General features: G+C 43.9%; 1 protein-coding gene across 1 annotated transcript in view; it reads left to right on the top strand.

Annotated features, from left to right (window-relative positions):
* Positions 1 to 21,287, top strand: part of LOC307218855 (uncharacterized protein) — a 278,451-nt gene extending 257,164 nt beyond the window's left edge. The window contains exon 5 of the mRNA XM_079981793.1: positions 21,065 to 21,287. Within this exon, the coding sequence (XP_079837919.1) occupies positions 21,065 to 21,131 (67 nt within the window). The 3' untranslated portion in view covers positions 21,132 to 21,287. The remainder of the gene's footprint in view (positions 1 to 21,064) is intronic.
* Positions 21,288 to 22,498: the final 1,211 nt, after the last annotated feature.

The raw sequence follows: 22,498 nt of genomic DNA, 5'->3' as shown, positions 1-22,498 counted from the left end.
TGTCCATTTACTGTATTTCTTTTCCCCAATTTGAACTATAGAATGGTGATTTTCTTGAGTCAAAATGACAGTACCCCAAACATTTTTAGGGGGGGGGAGCACTGATCCTATGGGGAGGGAAGCTATAAGAAGCATGAGGATTTTGCTCTTCCCACCATTGTGCACAATTTGCTCTAAAATATTAGGGTCACCATGTTATACACAACTGGGACATGCAAAGTGGGTCTGCTGCCATCACATCTAATTTGCCACATACAGCACAATCCTATATATGTCTTCTCAGAAGTGAGTTTGATGAGACTTTCTTCTCAGTAAGTGCATACAGAGCTGCAGGCTTACATCTCTTTTAGAAGCTGATTTCTATTCTTTCTAGCCTATATTTATATGGGAATCTTTCTATACTGTTTTCCCCCCTCCCGCAGCCCTTGCACTTTTCACTACCTTTTGATTATTTACATTTTACAGTGGATTGACTTACCTGTAATCTGTACTCCAGGTGCTGATGTATGATTGATATGGTCAAATTTGCCTTGGCTGTGAGCTTGAAATGCTTCCTCCCATTGCTGGCTCCATTTCAACTCGATTCTGCCCCAGCTAGCAACAGATGCTGCATAAGGGCTTTGGACCTCAACCCAAATCTATACCTCTAAAAATCAAATGGAAAAAACCAACATTGTAAAAACAAAACAAAAAAAAAAAAAAAAAGAATTCTGTGAATCAAATACAGATTTTTTTCAGAGATCCAACCCACATTTTGCTCTCGTCAGTATAGAGATCGACATTTTAAATTCGAACAAATGTCAATGTATCTGAAAAGCAACACTGTCCTATAAAACTATCTGGCACGTAAGCTGATTTCAAGGTATATTTTAATTATATTTAATGCCTATTTTAATCAGGCGTGTCTTGATTGCAAGGAGTGCTCTATGCCAATAGAGTGTTAGGGATTCCACTGGGATTCCCAGTGGAAATGAAAATAATGATTCTGCAGCATCTATGAATGCCCATATGCCAAAAATATCCTCCGGGGACCAGATTTGCCAGATATAGTGGTGCTTTGTGCCAGCAGAGCAACTGAAAGCAACTAAAGTGAAGCTTAGAACAGGGGCTCAGTTAAAAACGACGACATTAGAAGTTAATCTTAGATACATCACTGTTAATGGCTGCTAAACAAAGGCCACGAATAGAGAATGAACAGAGGAGGATGTTAGCTCCGTCAGTAAATGGGATGAAATTTTAAATATATCAGCTATTAGGTGGGCAGATGGTTCTCATACTAACAATCCCTTACTTAGCAAAGCTTAGATCCCTAGAAATCTCCTATTGTGAAAGATGTCGGTGATGGAAACGAATATTATTTTAAAATATCACCTGGGTCAGCCACTTTGGCATGCTGGGTTTAGAGGACGGGATGGTTCTCTGTCGGGGCAGGCTAGAATAATGAAGGGTGGCAAGGTACAATAAACCTTTACATTCATTGAGCCAAGGCCAGCTACTTATATTTTAAAGCGGCAACATTTGAACATGAGAACATGACTCATCTCCTGGTATGCCCCATGGAGGACCTTAAGGTCCATAAATAGCAACACCCTAGAGGTCCCAGGCCCTAAGGAAATTAGATTAGCCTCAACCAGAGCCAGGGCCTTCTCAACACTGGCTCCGGCCTGGTGGAACGCTCTGTCTCATGAGACCAGGGCCCTGCAGGATCTGATTTCTTTCCACAGGGCCTGTAAGACAGAGTTGTTCCACCTGGCCTTTGGCTTAGCACCAGTTTGATTCCCTCCCCCTCTTTCTTTTTCCTTTCTCCTTCTGTGAAGAGGCTGCATCCTAATGTTTTAATGTTGTATTTTAATCTTGTTTTTTAAATTGTATTTTAATCAACTTGCTTTTATTATTGGTTGTTAGCCGCCCTGAGCCCGGTCTTGGCTGGGGAGGGCGGGATATAAATAAATTTTATTATTATTATTATTATTATTATTATTATTATTATCATCATCATCATCATCATCATCATCTAGTCCAAACAATTGCATCTCTAGTCCAGGATTGTCTTCTCACAGCGGCCAATGAGATGTCTGTACAATGCCTGTTGCAGCAGCATTCTGCCCACCTGCAATTCCCTGTTGGCTATCCAAATACACATTGGTTCACTCCAGCTTTGCTAAGTGCTGGTGACCAATCCCAAGATGCTGTCTAGGGCAGAGGGCTGTGTTTTCCCCACCGTCAACAGCCTGAGGCTCACGTGTCAACCCAGGTGTGGCCATGAATCCGCTGGGTTTGCTAACCGCAGAAACGAGGATGAGGCAGGGGAGAAAAGCAGCTGGTAAGCCATAGGATGTGGCTGGGTCACCAGTTACGCAGACCTGGGTTGCTCCCACCATGTATGTTCCTAAGCATGCATCAACACCTTGCTAAAACTGTGTGGGAGGTGAGCAGAAGTTCCTCCACACAAAGCAATTTATTGTGCTGTCATGCATGGACTTTTTCTGCAGGGTCAACACAGCATCGTCCTCATCAAATGACTACCCTATGATATTTTCCCATTTAATCTACTGCTACAGTTAAAGCTATGGTTTTCCCAGTAGTGATGTATGGAAGTGAGAGCTGGAACATAAAGAAGGCTGATCGCCAAAGAATTGATGCTTTTGAATTATGGCACTGGAGGAGACTCTTGAGAGTCCCATGGACTGCAAGAAGATCAAACCTCTCCATTCTTAAGGAAATCAGCCCTGAGTGCTCACTGGAAGGACAGATCCTGAAGCTGAGGCTCCAATACTTTGGCCACCTCATGAGAAGAGAAGACTCCCTGGGAAAGACCCTGATGTTGGGAAAGATTGAGGGCAAAAGGAGAAGGGGATGACAGAGGACGAGATGGTTGGATAGTGTTCTCGAAGCTACCAGCATGAGTTTGACCAAACTGCTGGAGGCAGTGGAAGACAGGAGTGCCTGGCGTGCTCTGGTCCATGGGGTCACAAAGAGTCGGACACGACTAAACGACTAAACAACAACAACATCATCATGTTCCATCTGGTATTTATTTATTTTTAAGCAGAAGTGGTAGATCTGGATTAAATGTGGTGGGGGGAATATCGGGTGGCACTTTGATGAGGAAGATCTTGTGTGGTTGGTCCCAACCAGAGAAGAATGGCAACTTAAGTTGACATAATATGCGCAGCTTGCAGACTCAACATATAGAACAAGAGCACAAGAAGAACGTACGTTTAGAGAAGATTGGAAAACGTTTATTGAATATATGGGAAATAACTGTACAGCTGAAAAACGCTGGCAACATTAAGATAAATTCAACAGTGTAAATAAGTTTTGATGGATGTAATAATGGCATACTGAATGGTATATTTTTCGTAAAATATGCAGGGATTTATGATATGCAAAATGAACCATGGAAAGGGTAGAAAGGAAATCATTGATATCTTAAGGATGGAAAAATGAGTACTTTAAATTGTAAAACAGAAAATTTAATGAGAGAGAGAGAGAGAAAGAAGATCTTGTGTGGACAGTGTGAAAAACTTGCATGCGTGAGCAAGACCAAGTCCACAATAAACTTCCGCATGGAAGCGCCATGTGTTCCATCGACCCTCAGCCATCTATTCCTGAAGCTACTTCTCTTTACGAAAAATAAAATTAAAACAGTGGTGGAGCTCTAAAGTTTACATTTGCGTGGAGCGTATAGTTAGCCCTTAAGACATAGGAAGGCAATAGCTTCAATTATCCATCTGGATCAATCTGGACATGTTCCAGAATGCTTCTTCACATACATATCTTTAATGATATTTATTTTATACTCCGCATTATTATGTGGGCTTTCTTCTGTCCATTGAATGCCCAACGTGTTTTGTTGTTGTTTTTTGTTTTGATTTTTTGCCCTTCAACAAGACATTTCAGAGCTCATAAGTTGTGGCCCAAAGTATGCCGGATAGGTCAACCACATTTGTTCACGAATAATCACAAGTTTGCTTGTTTTTTTGTACATTTATTTTTGCAGAAAAGAGTTTCCTTGCTTCTGGTTTGTGTTTTCCCTCTTGTTGTTTGGGTAGTCACTGTGGGGCTGGGAAGGCAAGAAGCATTAGCCATAATGTAGCCACTGTTTATGCAGAGAGTACGTTAATTTATAATTTTCCTTAAACTCTCTTCAATTGGCCAAATGATGTCTCTTTTACAGGAATCTACTAAGTGCTCAGGTTTAGTATTCGTTAATTGAGGTAAAACTCTTAAAGCCATTAGGCAATTTAAATGTAGCTCTCTTTGAGCAATATCCTTTATTGGATTCCCCCATTATCCTTTAAATATCTTGGTGAGCAAGGGGATAAAATTAGAAAGAATTTGTTTGCTTTAAATTGCCAGCCTCTGCTTGATAAAACTATTAGCTATTTAGCTAATTGGACGGCTCTTCCATTATCATTAATTGGCAGAATTAATACAATTAAAATGGTGGCTTTATCTAAATGTTTGTGTTTATTTCCACGTGTACCCATCAAGCTCCCTAACATGTTTTGAAAGCTTTCAATTCTCCAATTAGCTTTGTGGCTTTTCAGGGTTAGAGAGAAGATTAATTTGGGAACTCTGCAAGTTCCCTTACAGTCTGCTGGGATGGCTTACTCCTGCTTATAAAGTTACTTATTATAATAAGTTCTTCCCAGATAGAAACCTTCCTGTCGTGGAGCCAGATGATGAATCAAGCATATTAGCCACACGGCTGGATCAACCAGTGGGGTAAAGGGCCTTTCTGAATGAGAGGGTTGTTTTCACATAAACTGTGAGGTGGTTGTTGCAACCATTCCCCTACAGTTTGCTACTTCTGTTGCAGGTAAATCTCATTTCCTGACGCATACACCCCAAACTGCAAATTTGTTCGCCAATGGGAAAAATCTAATCTCACCCACATGACACACAAAAACTGTACATGTATCAAAGCCGCCTATTACTTTAGGTGCTCAAAGCACGTCGCATTATCTCAAAAATCCTTCCAACAAGGTAGGTTGGTATTATACCCATCTTATAGATGAACAGCTGAGGCAGAGAACTAGCCTAAGGCTGCCCAAATAGTTCCATACCTGCCAATGTGAAAATAGGGACATCCCCTCCAAAATTTATCCAGTGAGAAAAGGGACATCCTATTCATACCCTCCAACATTTCTCCAATGAAAATACGGACGTCCTAAGGAAAAGTGGGACATTCCAGAATTGAAAAAGAAACCGGGACAGTTTCTGTAAATCCAGGACTGTCCCTGGAAAATAGGGACACCTGAAGCGTCTGTAGTTCTTGGCAGAGGCAAGATTTGAACTGGTGACCCGAGGTACCACTGTAGTTGTTTATTTCCTCGATATCTGAAGGGAGGCTGCCACTACTGAGAAGGCCCTCTGCCTGGTTCCCTATAACTTGGCTTCTTGCAGTGAGAGAACCGCCAGAAGGCCCTTGGCGCTGGACCTCAGTGTCCGGGCAGAATGATGGGGGTGGAGATGCTCCTTCAGGTATACTGGACCAAGGTCATTTAGGGCTTTAAAGGTCAGCACCAACACTTTGAATTGTGCTCAGAGAGGATGATACAGATGAGAGATTACCCTAGGCTAGTTTGAATTTGTGAGATTTGTGGCCACTGTTGATAAGTGCCACAATTCCACAGTGCCAATCCTATCTTGTGTGTTTTCATATTATAGCACCACGGTAACACCAGTTCCCATCATTCCTGACCATGGGCCATGCTGGCTGGGGCTGATGGGAGTCAGGATTCAACAAGCTCTGGAGAGCCCAGGCCTTACTCTCCAGCACTACATCCCAGCTTTGAGAAAGAGTCACCGAAACTAGAGGTACACCATTTTGTGGCAAGGCCCCGTCCTCTAGGCCATTACTACCACATCCTCCTACATCCTAAGAGAGGATATCAGGGTTACTACGAATATTGTGTCACGAATACAATCCATATTAAGATTCCCTGCTGGAGTGTCATTGTCTCAAGAGTATTCACAAAGTAGAGTGAACTTATCTAGCTCCTTGCGCCAAGTTCCCCCTCCTTTCCACCCGCCTCAGAAAACAGTATTCTGTCCTTTTGCCCCGTGACAAAAGGATCAGCTGCCCAATAACAGGGAAAGTGGAGAAATTGTCAACTTCCCCAGTACATGTAGGAGAATCGCTCAGTGCATGGCAAGAACAAAAGCGCTTTTTACTCACTTGCGTGACAGTCGCTTCCCACGTTACTTTCTAAACGGGCTTGATGTTGTCAGCGTTGTGCAGTTAATACGACTTATATATGCGCCCTCACCTGGTGACAGGTAGCACTCACCATGTCAAGCCGACCTCTCATTTATGAGCCTTTCACCTGACATGGTAAATAATACCAGCTGTCACCTAGCGCATTTGTAAACACTCGCCATTTATGGGGTGAAATAATCTTGTCATGCCTTTACCATTTTTCTTTTTTAAGTAATCTGCAATTCTTTCCCGAATGTCGGCTCAAAGTGGAGGCATGACTTATGGATCGGAGCATCCCAAAACATACCTTAGTCTACCTTGCCTATCTGTTCTGATCCATTTGCCAACATTTAATATGCATCCTGTGGAAACCCAGCAGAGTTTCAGAATTCTACGACACCTTGTGTAGTTATTGCACGTTGTCAAGGTAAGAAACAAGTGGCGTCGTAAAGTCCTTCAAAGGCAACTTCAGCAAGAGTCTAAAGTCTTATTCGTGCGTTCGAAAAACATGTGCATAGGGGGAGCAGCCACATGCACTGGCCGAACCTCACATGAGGCGAGCTTGAAGGGCCTCCTAAATGCATTCAGTAGAAAGGGTTGATCGGGAACCCTAATGGCAAATATTTGGGCAGGGGAGGAGAATTACTTGTGCCAGGACCCTTCCTGGAATAGATTTCTTGCATGCTGTTGGTCAGCTCTGTTGAAAAAGGGTAGGGTGGAGTTAGCATAGAGGTGCTCCTCCACCTACCCACAACAACTCCACCCCATTTTGGAGATCGGTGGGCAGAACTTCCTCAGTGGACCACATACCCTCCAACATTTCTCCAGTGAAAATAGGGAAGTCCTATTCTATTATTATTATTATTATTATTATTATTATTATTATTTTACTTATGGTAAAATAATTTTACTTATTATTTTACTTATTATTATGCTTTTCCCAGTAGTGATGCATGGAAGTGAGAGCTGGACCATAAAGAAGGCTGATCTTTGAAGAATTGATGCTTTTGAATTATGGTGCTGGAGGAGACTCTTGAGAGTCCCATGGACTGCAAGAAGATCAACCCTCTCCATTCTTAAGGAAATCAGCCCTGAGTGCTCACTGGAAGGACAGATCCTGAAGCTGAGGCTCCAATACTTTGGCTACCTCATGAGAAGAGAAGACTCCCTGGAAAAGACCCTGATGTTGGGAAAGATGGAGGCACAAGGAGAAGGAGACGACAGAGGACGAGATGGTTGGATAGTGTTCTCGAAGCTACCAGCATGAGTTTGACCAAACTGCGGGAGGCAGTGGAAGACAGAAGTGCCTGGTGTGCTCTGGTCCATGGGGTCACGAAGAGTCGGACACGAATAAACGACTAAACAACAACAACAATTATTTTACTATTTATACCCCACCATCTAACAGTGTTGCCCCAGCCACTCTGGGTGGCTTCCAACATATATTAAAAAAACATAATAAAACATTAAACTAGGGCTGCCATACATCCGGACTTTCCTGGACATAGCCGGGCTTTGTCCACCGAAAACGGCGTCAGGGTGGAATTTTCTGAAAGTGGCTAAAATATCTGGGGGAACCCAGGCATATGGCAGCCCATATCAAAAGTGTTGCTTTTTTGATGTTTCCCCTATTTTAAAAAAATAGGTAAAAACTTCTCTCTCTTATTGAGATTTTGCCAAATAAAGCACAACAACTTTGTGCTCACTTTTTGAAATATGGCAACTCTAATTAAACATTTAAAAACTTCCCTATACAGGGCTGTCTTCTGACGGCTCAGGGGTCAGATAACTCTATACCCGCCAACATTTGTCCGATGAAATTAGGGACATCCTAAGGAAAAGAAGGACATTCAGGAATCAAGTCAGAAACCAGGATGGCTTCTGTAAATCTGGGACTGTCCCTGGAAAATAGGGACACTTGGAGGGTATGGGAGTACAGTGGTACTTCTGGTTACATACTTAATTCGTTCTGGAGGTCCGTTCTTAACCTGAAACTGTTCTTAACCTGAAGCACCACTTTAGCTAATGGGGCCTCCTGCTGCTGCCGCACTGCCGGAGCACGATTTCTGTTCTCATCCTGAAGTAAAGTTCTTAACCCGAGGTACTATTTCTCGGTTAGTGGAATCTGTAACCTGAAGTGTATGTAACCCGAGGTACCACTGTAGCTCATTTGGCACAGCCTCCATACAGCGGACAGGTGCATTTTCACCAGTGTGTGTTTCGGCAGAGGCAGCCATCCCTCTGCATCATCCTGACACCTCCTCAGCTGCCAAACCAGTGAGTGCCGAATTGCATGTTATGTCTTTTCAAAAGAATTATTTTAAACGTCTTGTTGTAGCTGATGGGGCGATTAACAGATCTAAATGATTTATAAGCAAACAAACAAACGTGTAGCTCAGTGCTGAGCCATCGGGTGCCAATTCCTCTGGTATATCTACAGTCGTATCTCTTGAAATGGAGACTGAGGCAAAACGAGCAAGATTTTCAGGATGAGGAACAAGGTCCATTCCGAAGAGTGTGGCTTAGGGTGTGGCTGGTTGTCTTTGGTTGGCTGTAGTGAGAATTGTATCATTCTTGTTTATAAAACCCAATAATAATAATAATAAAGAGTTCCTTTGGTGCTTGTGGCTGAAAAACGACATCAAATCTTTTTGACCTCTAAAGCATATTGCTGCTATACGCAACAATCTCCAGTAAAATGCTAAGGAAAATTCTTATAATTGCTTCACAAAGCTAAAATAATACATCTAGGCTCGCTTTATTTACTTGTACTGTCTCAGGGTGTTCCCTGACTTCCCACTCAACAAGAATCTCATTCTGACAGGGCAGAATACCCCAATGAAGTCTTTGTGTCTTTGAGGAAATCATATTAAAGTCCTGGATTAACAAGAGGACTAATACAACATGCATACCCAGCCCCAACAGGATTAATTTACACATCAACCTTGTTCTGTAATTATGACTCCACTGGTGGAATGTCAGCTGTGTGTGTGTGTGTGTGTGTGTGTAAGGCAGAGAGTCAGGCGGATGGAGACAGATTCCTTTCTATTATCTCCTCCTTTATCTGTCAGTATATTTACTTTGGCCTGGACTTTTGAAAGTAAGTGCATTCATAAACCAGATTTGATTTCCGGGAGAGAAGCGTTCCATTTGAAGAAGCGCTTGCCAAGACTCAGCGCCAATAATACCGTTTCAGTCCCATGACCTTGGCCAAGTGTCCTACTTTATAAAGGACAGTCCTCTATCTGACGGTATCGTCTGTTTGAAAGGCTATTCTGCCCAATTCCAGTTTTAAGAATAAAGAACCTGTAAGGAGGGAGAGTTGCGGCCTTCATGTTGCTCAACCAGACAGCAAACTGAGCAGGCATTCAAGTCACCTGCATTTCTATTTAAATCAAGGCAAATATTTCTATATTTGCATCTATAAATATAAATTAGTATATGCAATTTTTAGGGAAACGGTGTCCCTTTTCATCCTCACTTTTGGCAATGCATAAGCAGCCACCTTAAAGCCAAATCTCTATCCTGGAGCATGTCAAATACGGTAATTATAGGAACACGGGAAACAACCTTATATATATATAAGGAATATAACAAGCAGACTATTGAACCGCCAACCTTCCAAGTGTCCCTATTTTCCTGATTTAAAGAAGCCATCCCGGTTTCTGGTTTGATCCTGGAATGTGCTACTTTTCCTTAGGATGTCCCTATTTTCATTGGAGAAATGTTGGAGGGCATGGAGTTATTCGATCCCCGAGCTGTCTGAAGGGGTTTTTTGTTTAATATTTTACTATGTTTTATATAAACATGTTGGAAGCTGCCCAGAGTAGCTGGGGCAACCCAGTCAGATGTGTGGGGTATAAATAGTGAAATGCTGATTATGGAATGGGACGTCCCTGTTTTCATCGGACAAATGCTGGAGGGCATGGAACCATTGCAGCTCACTATTTTCTGCTCCGACCGAGAAGCAGTTGTGCAGAAATTGAGGCAGAAGTCTTTCTCAGCCCTACCTAGAGATGCCAGGAATTGAACCTGGAACTTTTGACAGGCAAAAGATTGTGCTCTAGCACCTATGGCCTATGGCCTATGGCCTTTACCACCACCAATTAGTGAGCAGTCGCCAGAAGGAGACATACAAGACTGCTGGGTGGTGTAACACACCCAGTGGCAGAGCTTCATGCCCAACAGGGGGTGGAGAGCAGGTGGGGCGGGGGGCAGCCACAATGGCACCCTGCCGGGATCATGCTGCCAGGGGTGGTGCGCTTCCTCCACGCTCCTCTTCCTCCACCAGTGAATACATCTCCTTCTGGCAACTCTTTCAGCCAAGCTGGTGCTAGACGTATTGCTCTGCTTTCCTTTGAACTACATATGCGAGGCCGAGAGGAGGGTCTTGTCATCTGGGCATTCCAGGACCTCCATACGCACGGCCAAGCTTGTACCCCAGAGACGTCACTTTGGTGCTGCTAACGCAGCGGTTTGAATTCACCCTTGGGGGTGCACTCTTGAGGCACATAGAGACCAACAACAGTGGCCTTCATGGCAGATAAACAAGACCACCACTGGAGTCATCAGAACCTGTAGGATTAGAGAAGAGGGGCATTGCTGGACTTCCCAACAACCGCAGCACACTCCAGTTTTAGTTTGGTTTCATTTTAGGAACAAAATGTTATGAGGTGGCCTTTTAAGGCTTAATTCCTTTTAGGAGGGAAATGGTGAAGCTTCATTTATTGAGAGACCTAGTATATTCTGTCTTGCTAGCTGAAGTCTGAACTATATAAATAAGAAGCAATGCCAAAAGCGAGATGGAACATTCTCCTGAGGATCCTTGGAGCAATCATTAGTATTTTATCATTCTTGGTCCCTCTCCCTCCTCTCCCACATGCTCCTGCCCCCACCCCACCCCACATTTCTAAACTCACTGTGGTGATGAATATGATTGTTATTATCCCAAAGACCTTCCTTGCCTGCTCACTGCATCTCTGTTTATGAAATGCCATAACAAAAGTGAGCTCACGCTTGTGTGACTCCACTGCGTGATGTTCCTGTGTGCCAGATGGGCACTTTCATGACTGTATGAGCGTGGATTATTTCATTTCCTACATCTGGGACTCCAAATGGCTGTGCAGAATGCCACAGGAGAGAGGCTCGGCTGCTTCAGCTGGGGAAACCGGCCTCCGCAAGGGAACCCACTGGATCAGAGGGCATCAAGCTGCCCCATGTGGTATGGGAAAAGTTCACGGAAAACTGAGGGCAGAAGGGAAACCTTTAGAAGCAGGAACAAGGCAGAAAATAAACAATAACGAATGTAGTATCTCAGCTGCAGGGAAAGGAAGGGGGAGGGAGAGAAAGGGTGGAGAAGGGGAAAATAATAAACCACGAGCAATTTCTCGGCTGGCCGTAGAAGATGGGCTTGAAATGCTTCATCGTTACGGTGGGGAGATGCGGTGACCTTCAGACTGATCTCTTCATGCCGCAAGGACTAGACCCAAGAGGAACGGTCTAAGGGATGCTGGCATTTACCACGTCAACTTTGGCTCCATTTTGACTCCATGTGCAAAGCTTGCCATAGGGCCTTAACAAGGCTCCCGCAGCATCATTTCAACTCTGATAACTCTCCTGTGGTTTGAGAAGAAAGCAAAGCATGGCACAAAGCAATGTCCCCATGCAAAGCTCCTGTTCTGTTTCACGTTGGGCATGCTCAGCATGCCACCCTTCTCAAAGGAAGACTGTGCCAAGAATGCTCCACAACGTTTGGAAGGTGTCTTGGGTAAACGGTCAGGCCTTCCAGAGATGATTTCGTCCCACCTGGTCTAGGGAAGAGCCACAACTCAAGGGCAAAGCATATGCTTTGCTTACAAATGGTCCCTGGAGTGGTCTAAAGCGCTGAGCCTCTTGGTCTTGCCGATCAGAAGGTTGGCAGTTTGAATCCGTGCAATGGGGTGAGCTCCCTTTGCTCTGTCCCTGCTCCTGCCAACCTAGCAGTTCGAAAGCAAACCAGTGCAAGTAGATAAATAGGTACCACTGTGGTGGGAAGGTAAACAGCATTTCTGTTCGCTCTGGTTTCCATCATGGTGTCCCGCTGCACCAGAGGCAGTTCAGTCATGCTGGCCACATGACCCAGAAAGCTGTCTGTGGACAAACGCCACCTCCCTCGGCCTGAAAGTGAAATGAGTGTTGCAACCCCTTGACTGGACTTAAATGTCCAGGAGTCCTTTAACTTTACCTTTTATCTTGGTGCAATCCCTGACATCTCCAGGTAGGGCTGTGAAAGACCCTATCTGAAACCCTGAAGAGCCAGCAACATTCAGTGTGGGCAATGCCAAACCAGATGGGTCAGCAATTTGATTCACCTTATGGCAGCATCAGATGTTTGCCCATTTTGGGGTGGTTCTACTTGAGCCCGCTATGATGTGCAACCAGAATGATCCTCCTCGTAGCTATTTATTCCATAAATGTTCCCAAAAGATGATGATGATGATGAAGAAGAAGAAGAAGAAGAAGAAGAAGAAAAAGAAGAGGAGGAGGAGGAGGAGGAGTTTGGATTTGATATCCCGCCTTTCACTCCCTTTAAGGAGTCTCAAAGCAACTAACATTCTCCTTTCGCTTCCTCCCCCACAACAAACACTCTGTGAGGTGAGTGGGGCTGAGAGACTTCAGAGAAGTGTGACTAGCCCAAGGTCACCCAGCAGCTGCATGTGGAGGAGCGGAGACACGAACCCGGTTCCCCAGATTATGAGACTACCGCTCTTAACCATTACACCACACTGGCTGTCAGTAAAAGGCTGACGTTCACTATGATCCAACTCTGAAATACTGAGTGGAGTTTTTTCACCCCCTCATAGCAATGGCCTAACCCACAGGGTTGTTTTTGACAATTTCAGTATAAGAGGCAGGATTCAAAGAGCTGCTTAAGCTCGTACAAGAGATTTGTGCTAGCCCAAATGTTTAACTAGTGTTAAACCTTTTTGGTTTTACTTTGAACAACAGCAGCAGCACACAGAAACACAGCTGCTGCCCATACAGTAAACCGCTCTTGGAACTTTTCCCCTTTTGCTGTATGTTATTTAGGAGTCTGGGAGACGTCATTCCTAGAAGGAAGGAAGGAAGGAAGGAAGGAAGGAAGGAAAGAAAGAAAGAAAGAAAGAAAGAAAGAAAGAAAGAAAGAAAGAAAGAAGTCCCTAGTTCCATGGTTATTTTAATCATGGCCAAGGATTATAAGCAATAAAAATACAATTAAAAAAAATAGTACCAGCAAATCTTCTAAAGGGTGTGACTAACAGAGTGCTTCCAGGCATGTCTACTCAGAAGTAAGCCTGACTGCATTCAACATGGCTTAATCCCAGGCAAAGAGGTGTAGGATTGCAGCCTAAATATCTTTTCTGGCTAAGAAGTTAAGGCGGTTGTGGGAAGAGGACAAGGTAGAAGACTTGAATACTGCACCCCCGATTGTGAAAACCATAGTACGAAAAGGGCATAATAATTACCAAGGTGACAATGTTTGGACCGGGAGGGAGGAGGGAGATGCGGAACAAAAAGGCAACAACCCAGAAACAACTTTCCGAAAAGAATTTGTGACAGAGAGTCAAAAAATAAACAGCAGTTGCCTTCACGGTTTTGCATAAGATATTTACAAACCAGAGCATATCAGTGTTTGCTTTATGCATTTCCACATCCTGCTCGGTTTAAAGCAGCAATTTTCTGCAAGGACAACAGAGGGAGGGGGAAAAAAAAACATGCTTTACACTGCTTATATTAATTACATTTTTCATTACCCGTCATGTTTTCTACAGGCTTGTGTATTATTACTGCAAAATGTAATGAAACAGAAGGGGGGGGGAGAGAAAGGGAGAGGGAGAGAGAGAGAGAGAATGGACTTCTGGGAAATTTTCCAATTCTTGAAATGCAATGTTAATTGAGAGCTATTTTTAGGTCAGCACAGATAGTGTGGGACCCGGTGCCATCCGTGACGGAATGGGCACTGTGCAGGCCAGAGAGCTTCTCTGCTTTGTTGGGTGACATGCTCCACCTGTGAGGGGAGAGAAAATAAGAGGGAACGGGAGTCCCACAAAGCGATGCTCCTCTCTGGGATATGGTCAGATTCATTTGGTGGCTCTGTGCAAGTTTCTCAAAGCAGACGGGAAGGGGGGGGAGGGAGGGAAGGGTGCAGCGTTGGACCCAAGCCAAGGCCCAACAGGTTGGAACTGTGATAGTTCAGGGAGGAGCTGCCATGACAGGAGGAGGTCGAATTAAATGAAAGCTAGCAGCTCCCTTTGGTTTGGTGGCAAACTTCCAGCTTTGTGAGGGAGCGGCGGTTCGAAATCAACATGCAATCCGGAGCAATGGATTGGAAATGTGATCCCTCTTAATTTATATATCTCTCTCAAAAGGGCTGCCAAAAATCAATTATTTTAATTTGTATATAGCACAGGCATGTACTGATTCAAGTTTCTTTTGAAGTATGTTTTTAAACAGCCGGCACACAAAGCCACTCGCTCGCTCTCCCCAATGCAAGAAAGAAAGAGAGGGGGAGAGAAAGAGAGTTTAAAACATTGAAAAGACCGCAAGTTTTCGCAGTTTCTTTGATCCCGGCAAGAAGGCACACAGAGCCAGTTCAAGCAAATCTAGGAACCCCCTACCAAGTCATTCTACTGGAATCCCAAGAGTCAGCAAAGAGCGGTTGTCTCCTTCCCCTTATCCAAGCATTCTCTTGCGATGTTGTTTCAAGGCACGCCAACACTTCAAGCTTCTGTGGCGCTCTTTGTTGTACCCAAAATCCCCACAGTCTCTACTAACGTGTGCTGGATGTACAAAGCACGAGTGTGTGTTCAGGAGTGTGTTAGGTGTGACTGAGCTGTGTCAAAGGATCCTGAACACACACTCTTTATCACCCAAGGAGTATTGCTCAAGGATCGGGCCTAGTTCCAGCATCCTATCTTGTCAACCAACAGGCATTTGGTGGGTCAGTTCGCCAATACAGTACGGTATATGCCTTCTGCCTGCCCTGGTTGTTGAGTCTAAGGGCCACTTAAAGCTTCTGCTGCCTCAGCTTTTATTGTATCATTTATTCTTGAAGACAACATGGCGACCGTAGATGCCTTCCTTCAGTGTCTTCAGTGACCCCTAACCTCGCACAAGGCTTCTGTAGTAGCCAATAGATGCTGACTACCAAAGGAGTCCAGAATAGATATGAACATGGGTGGCTGACCTATACTGAGTCAGAGCATCTCTCTAAGTATTGTCTACATTGATTGGCTTTTCCAGATTTCAGACAGAATTCTCTCCCAACCACTGGCATGCTGTCAGTGAACTAGGGGGACTAGGATAGTCCCCTAAATGCTCCCCTGATGCCTCCTTTCCAAAGCCCGGGATCATAATCATAATCATAAATTATTATTTATACCCCTCCCATCTGGCTGGGTTTCCCCAGCCACTCTGGGCAGCTCACAACAGAATTAAAAGCACAATAAAACATCAAACATTAAAAACGTCCCAAAACAGGGCTGCCTTTAGATGTCTTCTGAAAGTCAGATAGTTGTTTATTTCCTTGACATCCGATGGGAGGGTGTTTCACAGGGTGGGCACCACTACCGAGAAGGCCCTCAGTGCATGATGCTCACAAGCGCAATGTCCTCTCTTCCTCAATTCACCCTCTCAAGGGCCCTAACTGTTCCCCTACAGAGAATTTCACCGCACACAGCTGCTCTCAACCTACCTAGAGATTGTGGTATGTGCTTGGTTGTCTCTGGGCAGTGCCCATGACACTGCCTCTGGTGTCTCTGGTTTGCAAATGGGCCCATGGGCCCCGCAAAAGTTTGGTAAACCCCGGTTGAAACCTTATTTTGCCAAACTGCCACCAAAATTTCACTTGTAGACATATTATCTGATAATAATGTAAATATGTCAACAACTTGCAGAACAATCGCATATCAGGGCTTACCTGACTACACCATGTTGGATACCCTTGATTAAATGATGCTACAGTGGAACCTCTACTTACGGACATAATCAGTTCCAGAGGGCTGTCCGTAAGTTGATCCAGGTTGCTGGTAGAAGCACCGTTGTGCACAGGTGCATTGGGCAGCAGCGCACTTCTGCACATGTGCAGATGGCAGAAGCCACTTCTGCATGTGCACGAATCGTGGCAAACCTGGTATTTACTTCCGGGCTATCCACGGCTGCAACTTGGATCGGGCCCAAGTAGAGGCGGTCGTAAGTAGAGGTTCTATTGTAGTGTGTTAGCAATTTACATACAGTGGTACCTTGGTTTATGAACTTAATCCATTCCGGAAGTTCGTTCTTAAACCAAAACGTTCCTAAACCAAGGTGTGCTTTCCCATAGCAGTGGGGGACTCAGTTTACAAAAGGAACACACTCAACAGGAAGCGGAACATGTTCTGCTTCCAAGGCAAGGTTCACAAACCAAAACACCTACCTCTGGGTTTGCAGCGTTCTTAATCCAATTTGTTCATAAACTAAGCTGTTCATAAACCAAGGTATCACTTTATTTACATCATTTTAGGTAATATGCCCACAAGGGAATTTTGATGACAATGGGTTATCTAACTTTTACTCAGAGTAGATCCATTGAAATTAATGGACATGGCTAAGATAGGTCAATTAATTTCATTGGGCTTACTCGGGCAACACTTAGCTGAGTACCACACCTTATTTCTTCTATACTCTGTGAAGCTTAACCTATTTTTCTTACTTTTATTCTGCCCTCCCCTGTACCACTTCCTTGTTTAGACTATAAAGCTAAGTTATAGAGAACAAATATTGAATATTTGGGTATATCACTCCAACAGTAATTACATATTGCTATTATTAACTCCTGTTATTAATTATATTACTTCTGCAGTAATCGTTATTATAATGATTTCAGTGGGGGAGATCTGAGCATAAGCTTAACTCACCAGATGAAATCAATGAAACTTTGACAGTGCAATCCTAGGCTTGTCAGCCCAGAAGTAAACCCCATGGAGTGCAGATAAGTATATATAGGATTGCAGCCTGAAGCACTTGACTTCAGATGGATCACGACTCCCCACATAGCAAACAAGCTTAAGTTACGTATAACAAGTGCAAAGGATTCAGTATCATACTGCTATTAATTGCTGGACTTCAACCTGTTCGAGAAATAATAATAATAATAATAATAATAATAATAATAATAATAATAATATCATAATCTGAATCTTCAGTGTCAGCCGAAAGATCACAAAACAGTACTGAGTTAACTCTATATTACTGATTAGTAATATAGAATCGTGTGTGTGTGTGAGAGAGAGAGAGAGAAATATCAGCTTCATTGAAATAGAGATCTGGGTCACGAGATATCATTAGATGCTCAGGAATTGGTTAAATATACTTCAATAAACCACAAGCGTTAACCTTAAAGAAAATTTTTATTATGCAATGGTATCTCATACCCTCCAACATTTCTCCGATGAAAACAGAGATGTCCCTTCCAACATTTCTCCAATGAAAATAGGGGCATCCTAAGAAAAAGTGGGACATTCTGGGATCAAATCAGATACCAGGATGGTTTCTGTAAATCCAGGACTGTCCGTGGAAAATAGGGACACTTGGAGGGTCTGGTATCTAACATCAGCAGGGCTCAGTTTTATATACAGAACAACAAGCGTTGTATACTGGCATTGTAAAATGAATAACACCGGGCTGGTCCAATATATACATATATATATTCTGGTGCATGGTTATAAAAGAATTAGAAAACATCCAAGTCATGTAGCCAACTTTTATTTTTAAAAATCCATGGAATGCTTGCATCGCTTGGAATATTTAGTCCATCCTTGATTATCTTGGACATATCTTTAATTCTTGGCCTTTTTCTGCCTTGTGTAATCAAGGCTTCTACTGGCATGCAAGGACAGAAAGAAAGCAAAGCCTGAAAATGCCCTCTGCAGAGGTGGATCAGCTGGAATACGCCTACACTAACGTTAGAGGTCAGGGAATCACCTGCACAATGCTTCTTATTCCTCCCAAGCAAAGAGCCTGATCAGTGTAGCTTTTACCTGACTATTCCTGTTAGATTAAAAAGAAGAACTACACTCTCAACCTCTCTGGTGCTTAGATAGCAGCGATAAATCATAAATATATGCTAACATGATTTCCTCTTATCTGACACAGTGAATTAAGACGGTTGAGCACAAACATTTATAGCGGGAATGACAAACGCTTCCTTTTAGGTATGCAGCATCAAAACCATTAAGTTTTATGGTAAAGAACATTTAAAGCTAACGCAAGCAATATACATCAGTGCATTAGTGCACTAAGATGTAGTTGCATGTGTGCACAAATACACCGTGTGCACACAGGAAGACGCTGACCATACGAATTAAGAGAAAGCTTGACACTGTTTGAAAATGATTTGCCAGAAGGTCTGGCTCCAATGCAGTTCAGCATTATGAGAATCAGGCTCATCTCTGTTCACCCCGACCCCCAGGCTCACGCGGTCCTCTCCCTTGCTTCTCTCCCAGCACAGCCACAACCCTTTCACTGTTTCTGTTTAATTGTCCTTTGTTGCGTCATCCAATCCTGATGTCAATCTACCGTAATCTATGGTTAGTGCAAACCAGCCCCTTATAGTGGCTGGAGAGCCAGTGTGGTGTAGTGGTTAAGAGTGGTGGACTCGTAATCTGGTGAACCGGGTTTGCTTCCCGGCTCCTCCACATGCAGCTGCTGGGTGACCTTGGGCCAGTCACACTTCTCTGAAGTCTCTCAGCCCCACTCACCTCACAGGGTGTTTGTTGTGGGGGTGGAAGGGAAAGGAGAATGTTAGCCGCTTTGAGACTCCTTCAGATAGTGATAAAGCAGGATATCAAATCCAAACTCTTCTTCTTGACTGCATCAGCCTATCGTTCTGCTGTTTTATTTTGTATTGGAAAATTAACAAGATGGAAGTGAAGGTTTCTGACCTCATCACAGCCACTTCAGAGGAGCAGAGGGGAGAGCTTCCTAGACCAGCTTCGTTTTTATAACATCAAATCATGGATTAGCAAAAGGATGGGGAGCCTTAGATGTTCTAAGTCAATGGTCAGAGATGATGGGAGTTGTAGCAACAGCTAGATGGCCACAGGTTTCCCTGCCTTGATTTAGTGCTACATCTAAACCAAACCAATGTCTATCAGTGTTGTCTGGTCAGTGAAAATTATCTGTGAATTTCTACTTTTGACAGCCTTATTTTTTAAACTCCCTGGATTGCATTGCTCTTTTTGTTCAGGCAGAATCATATGACAAACCACAGAAATAATAAGCAGCTTGAAGATTCCCTCTCAGAACGGGATCATGGAAATGAGATTTATTTGATTGGATCAATATTTGGGATTTCATGGAGGAGAAGGGATTCAAATGCGCCTTTGAAATTTTTACTTTAATGTGTTCATTTTCTTTTCAATGGCATGCCAAACGTCCTAGGATTTAGAAACCTGACAGGTAATAGGGAGAATGTGTAGCTAGGAGTCTTCTTGGAAAATCCCATCCCAATTGATGGCCCTAATTTAAATCAACATAAATCATTTAGTGAAATATTTGGTCGAAAAATGCCCAGGGCGTGGATTCTGAATTACTTTCCACCTTAGTCCTTTTAAGCTGCTGATGAAATTACTGGCGAGCAGTAATCAGTACTTTTTTCTGTCCCAAGGTTAAAAACAGCAGTTACAAAAGGCCAAGGTGTGCCATTATGAGCTTTTCATGGTGCAATTCATTGCACAAGCCTACGTGTATTTACCTGGAAGTAAATCTTTCTGTGGTCAGTGGATGTTACTCCCTGGTAAATTTGCTTAGGATTGCAGCCTCAGTTACTGAGACTCCGAAGATAGCATCATAATGAAAAACAGGTTTATAAAACTCAGGTGTGTATTTAGATAGATAGATAGATAGATAGATAGATAGATATTAGTTTCAACAGAATCCTGAGTTCCAAGCAAACAGGACTGGGTGATCAGAAGGGAATGTTCAAAGCACTGACAATAGCCTTCACTTTGTTGAGACACAACCGGTACCCTATAACAAGGGTGGGGAACCTCTGGTCCAGGGGCTAAATATGGCCCTCAAGCTTTTCTGCCTAGCCCTCAGGACTCTCCAAAGGTCGCACCATTTTTGGCTGCCCTCCATTGTCTCTCCATTAGAATCTAATACAGTGGTACCTCAGGTTACAGACGCTTTAGGTTACAGACTCCACTAACCCAGAAATAGTACCTCGGGTTAAGAACTTTGCCAGTGTGGTGTAGTGGTTAGGAGCGATAGACTCGTAATCTGGTGAACCGGGTTCGCGTCTCCACTCCTCCACATGCAGCTGCTGGGTGACCTTGGGCTAGTCACACTTCTTGAAGTCTCTCAGCCCCACTCACCTCACAGAGTGTTTCTTGTGGGGGAGGAAGGGAAAGGAGATTGTTAGCCGCTTTGAGACTCCATAAAGGGAATAAAAGGCGGGATATCAAATCCAAACTCCTCCTCCTCCTCCCCCCTTCTTCTACTTCTTCAGGATGAGAACAGAAATCACGGGGTGGCAGGCCGGCAGCAGCAGGAGGCCCCATTAGCTAAAGTTACCAGGTTAAGAACAGTTCAGGTTAAGAACGGACCTCCAGAACGAATTAAGTTCTTAACCTGAGGTACCACTGTAGTAAACAGTGGAATTAAATGACAACAAACAATAATTAAACAGTTTACACTTATCTGTTACAATAAAGAATTACTAAACTATAATCAGTCAAAATAAGGGCGAGTCCCAATGCCTAAAATACTACAAAACATACAACTCACATAAAAGGATCAAAGTGAGAAACAAGGATACACAACTTATAAAATCCCTGAACACCTCTTCTCTCTTCCCAGCTGCTTCGGCTGTTCCCTTGGTCACCTGGCTGGAGGATGGATAGATGCAGAGCGGGAATTAGTGTAGAAACCTCGGACTTGGGTGTGGCTGGAATGTAGTGAACTGGAATGTGCTTCCTGGAATTTGGCTCACTGCAGAAAGGTCAGAGTCACATCTGTTGCTCTGCCTACTTTGACATCTGACTTGGCCTAGTTTGGCTCTGGTTCTACACAGCATGGAGCTGCAGCCCCCGAAGAGTTGCCTGAGGGAATGCAGCTTGCAGTCTAAGAAAGGCTTCCCTACACCTGTGTTACCTATATCTGCCAATAAATCCCATCCTCTTGGATCCAGCCATTTGTTTCACTAATCACTAGTGTCGTATATTTCAATATTTGCCCTGCAAATATTGTTGGAAGCTCTTTTGACTTGTCTGGGAGAAAGCAGGCAGATTGGGAACAGGGACATAGTGATGGGACCCCTGCCCCAAACACTGTTGTACATACCGTGGTTTGTTGGCTAACTGACAGGCATTGCCTCCTCAGCTGTTTCCCCATTGGAAGCCCTGGCAAAGTCCCTTCCATGAACCTACTTCTATGAGCCAGCGTGATGTAGTTGTTAAGAGGGGTGGACTCGTAATCTGGTGAACCGGGTTCGCGTCTCCGCTCCTCCACATGCAGTTGCTGGGTGACCTTGGGCTAGTCACACTTCTCTGAAGTCTCTCAGTCTCACTCACCTCACACAGTGTTTGTTGTGGGGGAGGAAGGGAAAGGAGAACTCTTCTACATTAGTGCATGCTCCTCTGCCTTTCCTTAGTAGCAGAAATGGCTGGCTACAAGCTGCCAGGACACTGGGGAATTGAAAATGGTGGCTCAAAGCTGCCTCTCTCTCTCTCTCTCTCTCTTCCCCCCCCCCTCCAATTGCAACCCCAGGCTGTTCCAGATTTGACGAAGCCCTTGGGCAAAGCTACTCAATTGCAGAAGGACCCAAGGTTGGCTCAAGAATACCAGGATCTGATTACAGCTCGTTCACATGACAAGATAGGAGCTTCCATCATCCATCAACTTGGCCCTGATCAACTGATGGGCTGTGGGAGTGTGCCTTGCCCCAAGTTCAAGGAAGGATTTGCATTAAACCTGAAATATACTCGGAGTCGAGAGTGGATTTCATGCTCTTTATTCAGCTCATAGTGGTGAGGAGGAATGGAAGTTCCCCCAGAATGTCTGCTTTATATACACTATTTACACAATGGGCCCCACATGATTGGCTAATTCTGGGATTCACCTGTAGGCCAATCAGGTTGCGGATTCACTTCCACCTGGAGCTGAATTGGGTGGCTCCTGTGGACCAGTCAGACTGCTGCATTCTGGACCCTATTGTTCTAGGACCAATCAGACTGCTGCCTTTTGGATCCTATTCAACTGAGTACATAACAAAAAAACCCTGATGAAACAGAG

The sequence above is a fragment of the Podarcis cretensis genome (genome assembly GCF_951804945.1).
Source record: "Podarcis cretensis genome assembly, chromosome: 6".
Taxonomy (NCBI): domain Eukaryota; kingdom Metazoa; phylum Chordata; class Lepidosauria; order Squamata; family Lacertidae; genus Podarcis; species Podarcis cretensis.
The sequence above is the reverse complement of the archived record's forward strand: the minus strand, read 5'-3'. Positions and strand labels throughout refer to the sequence as shown.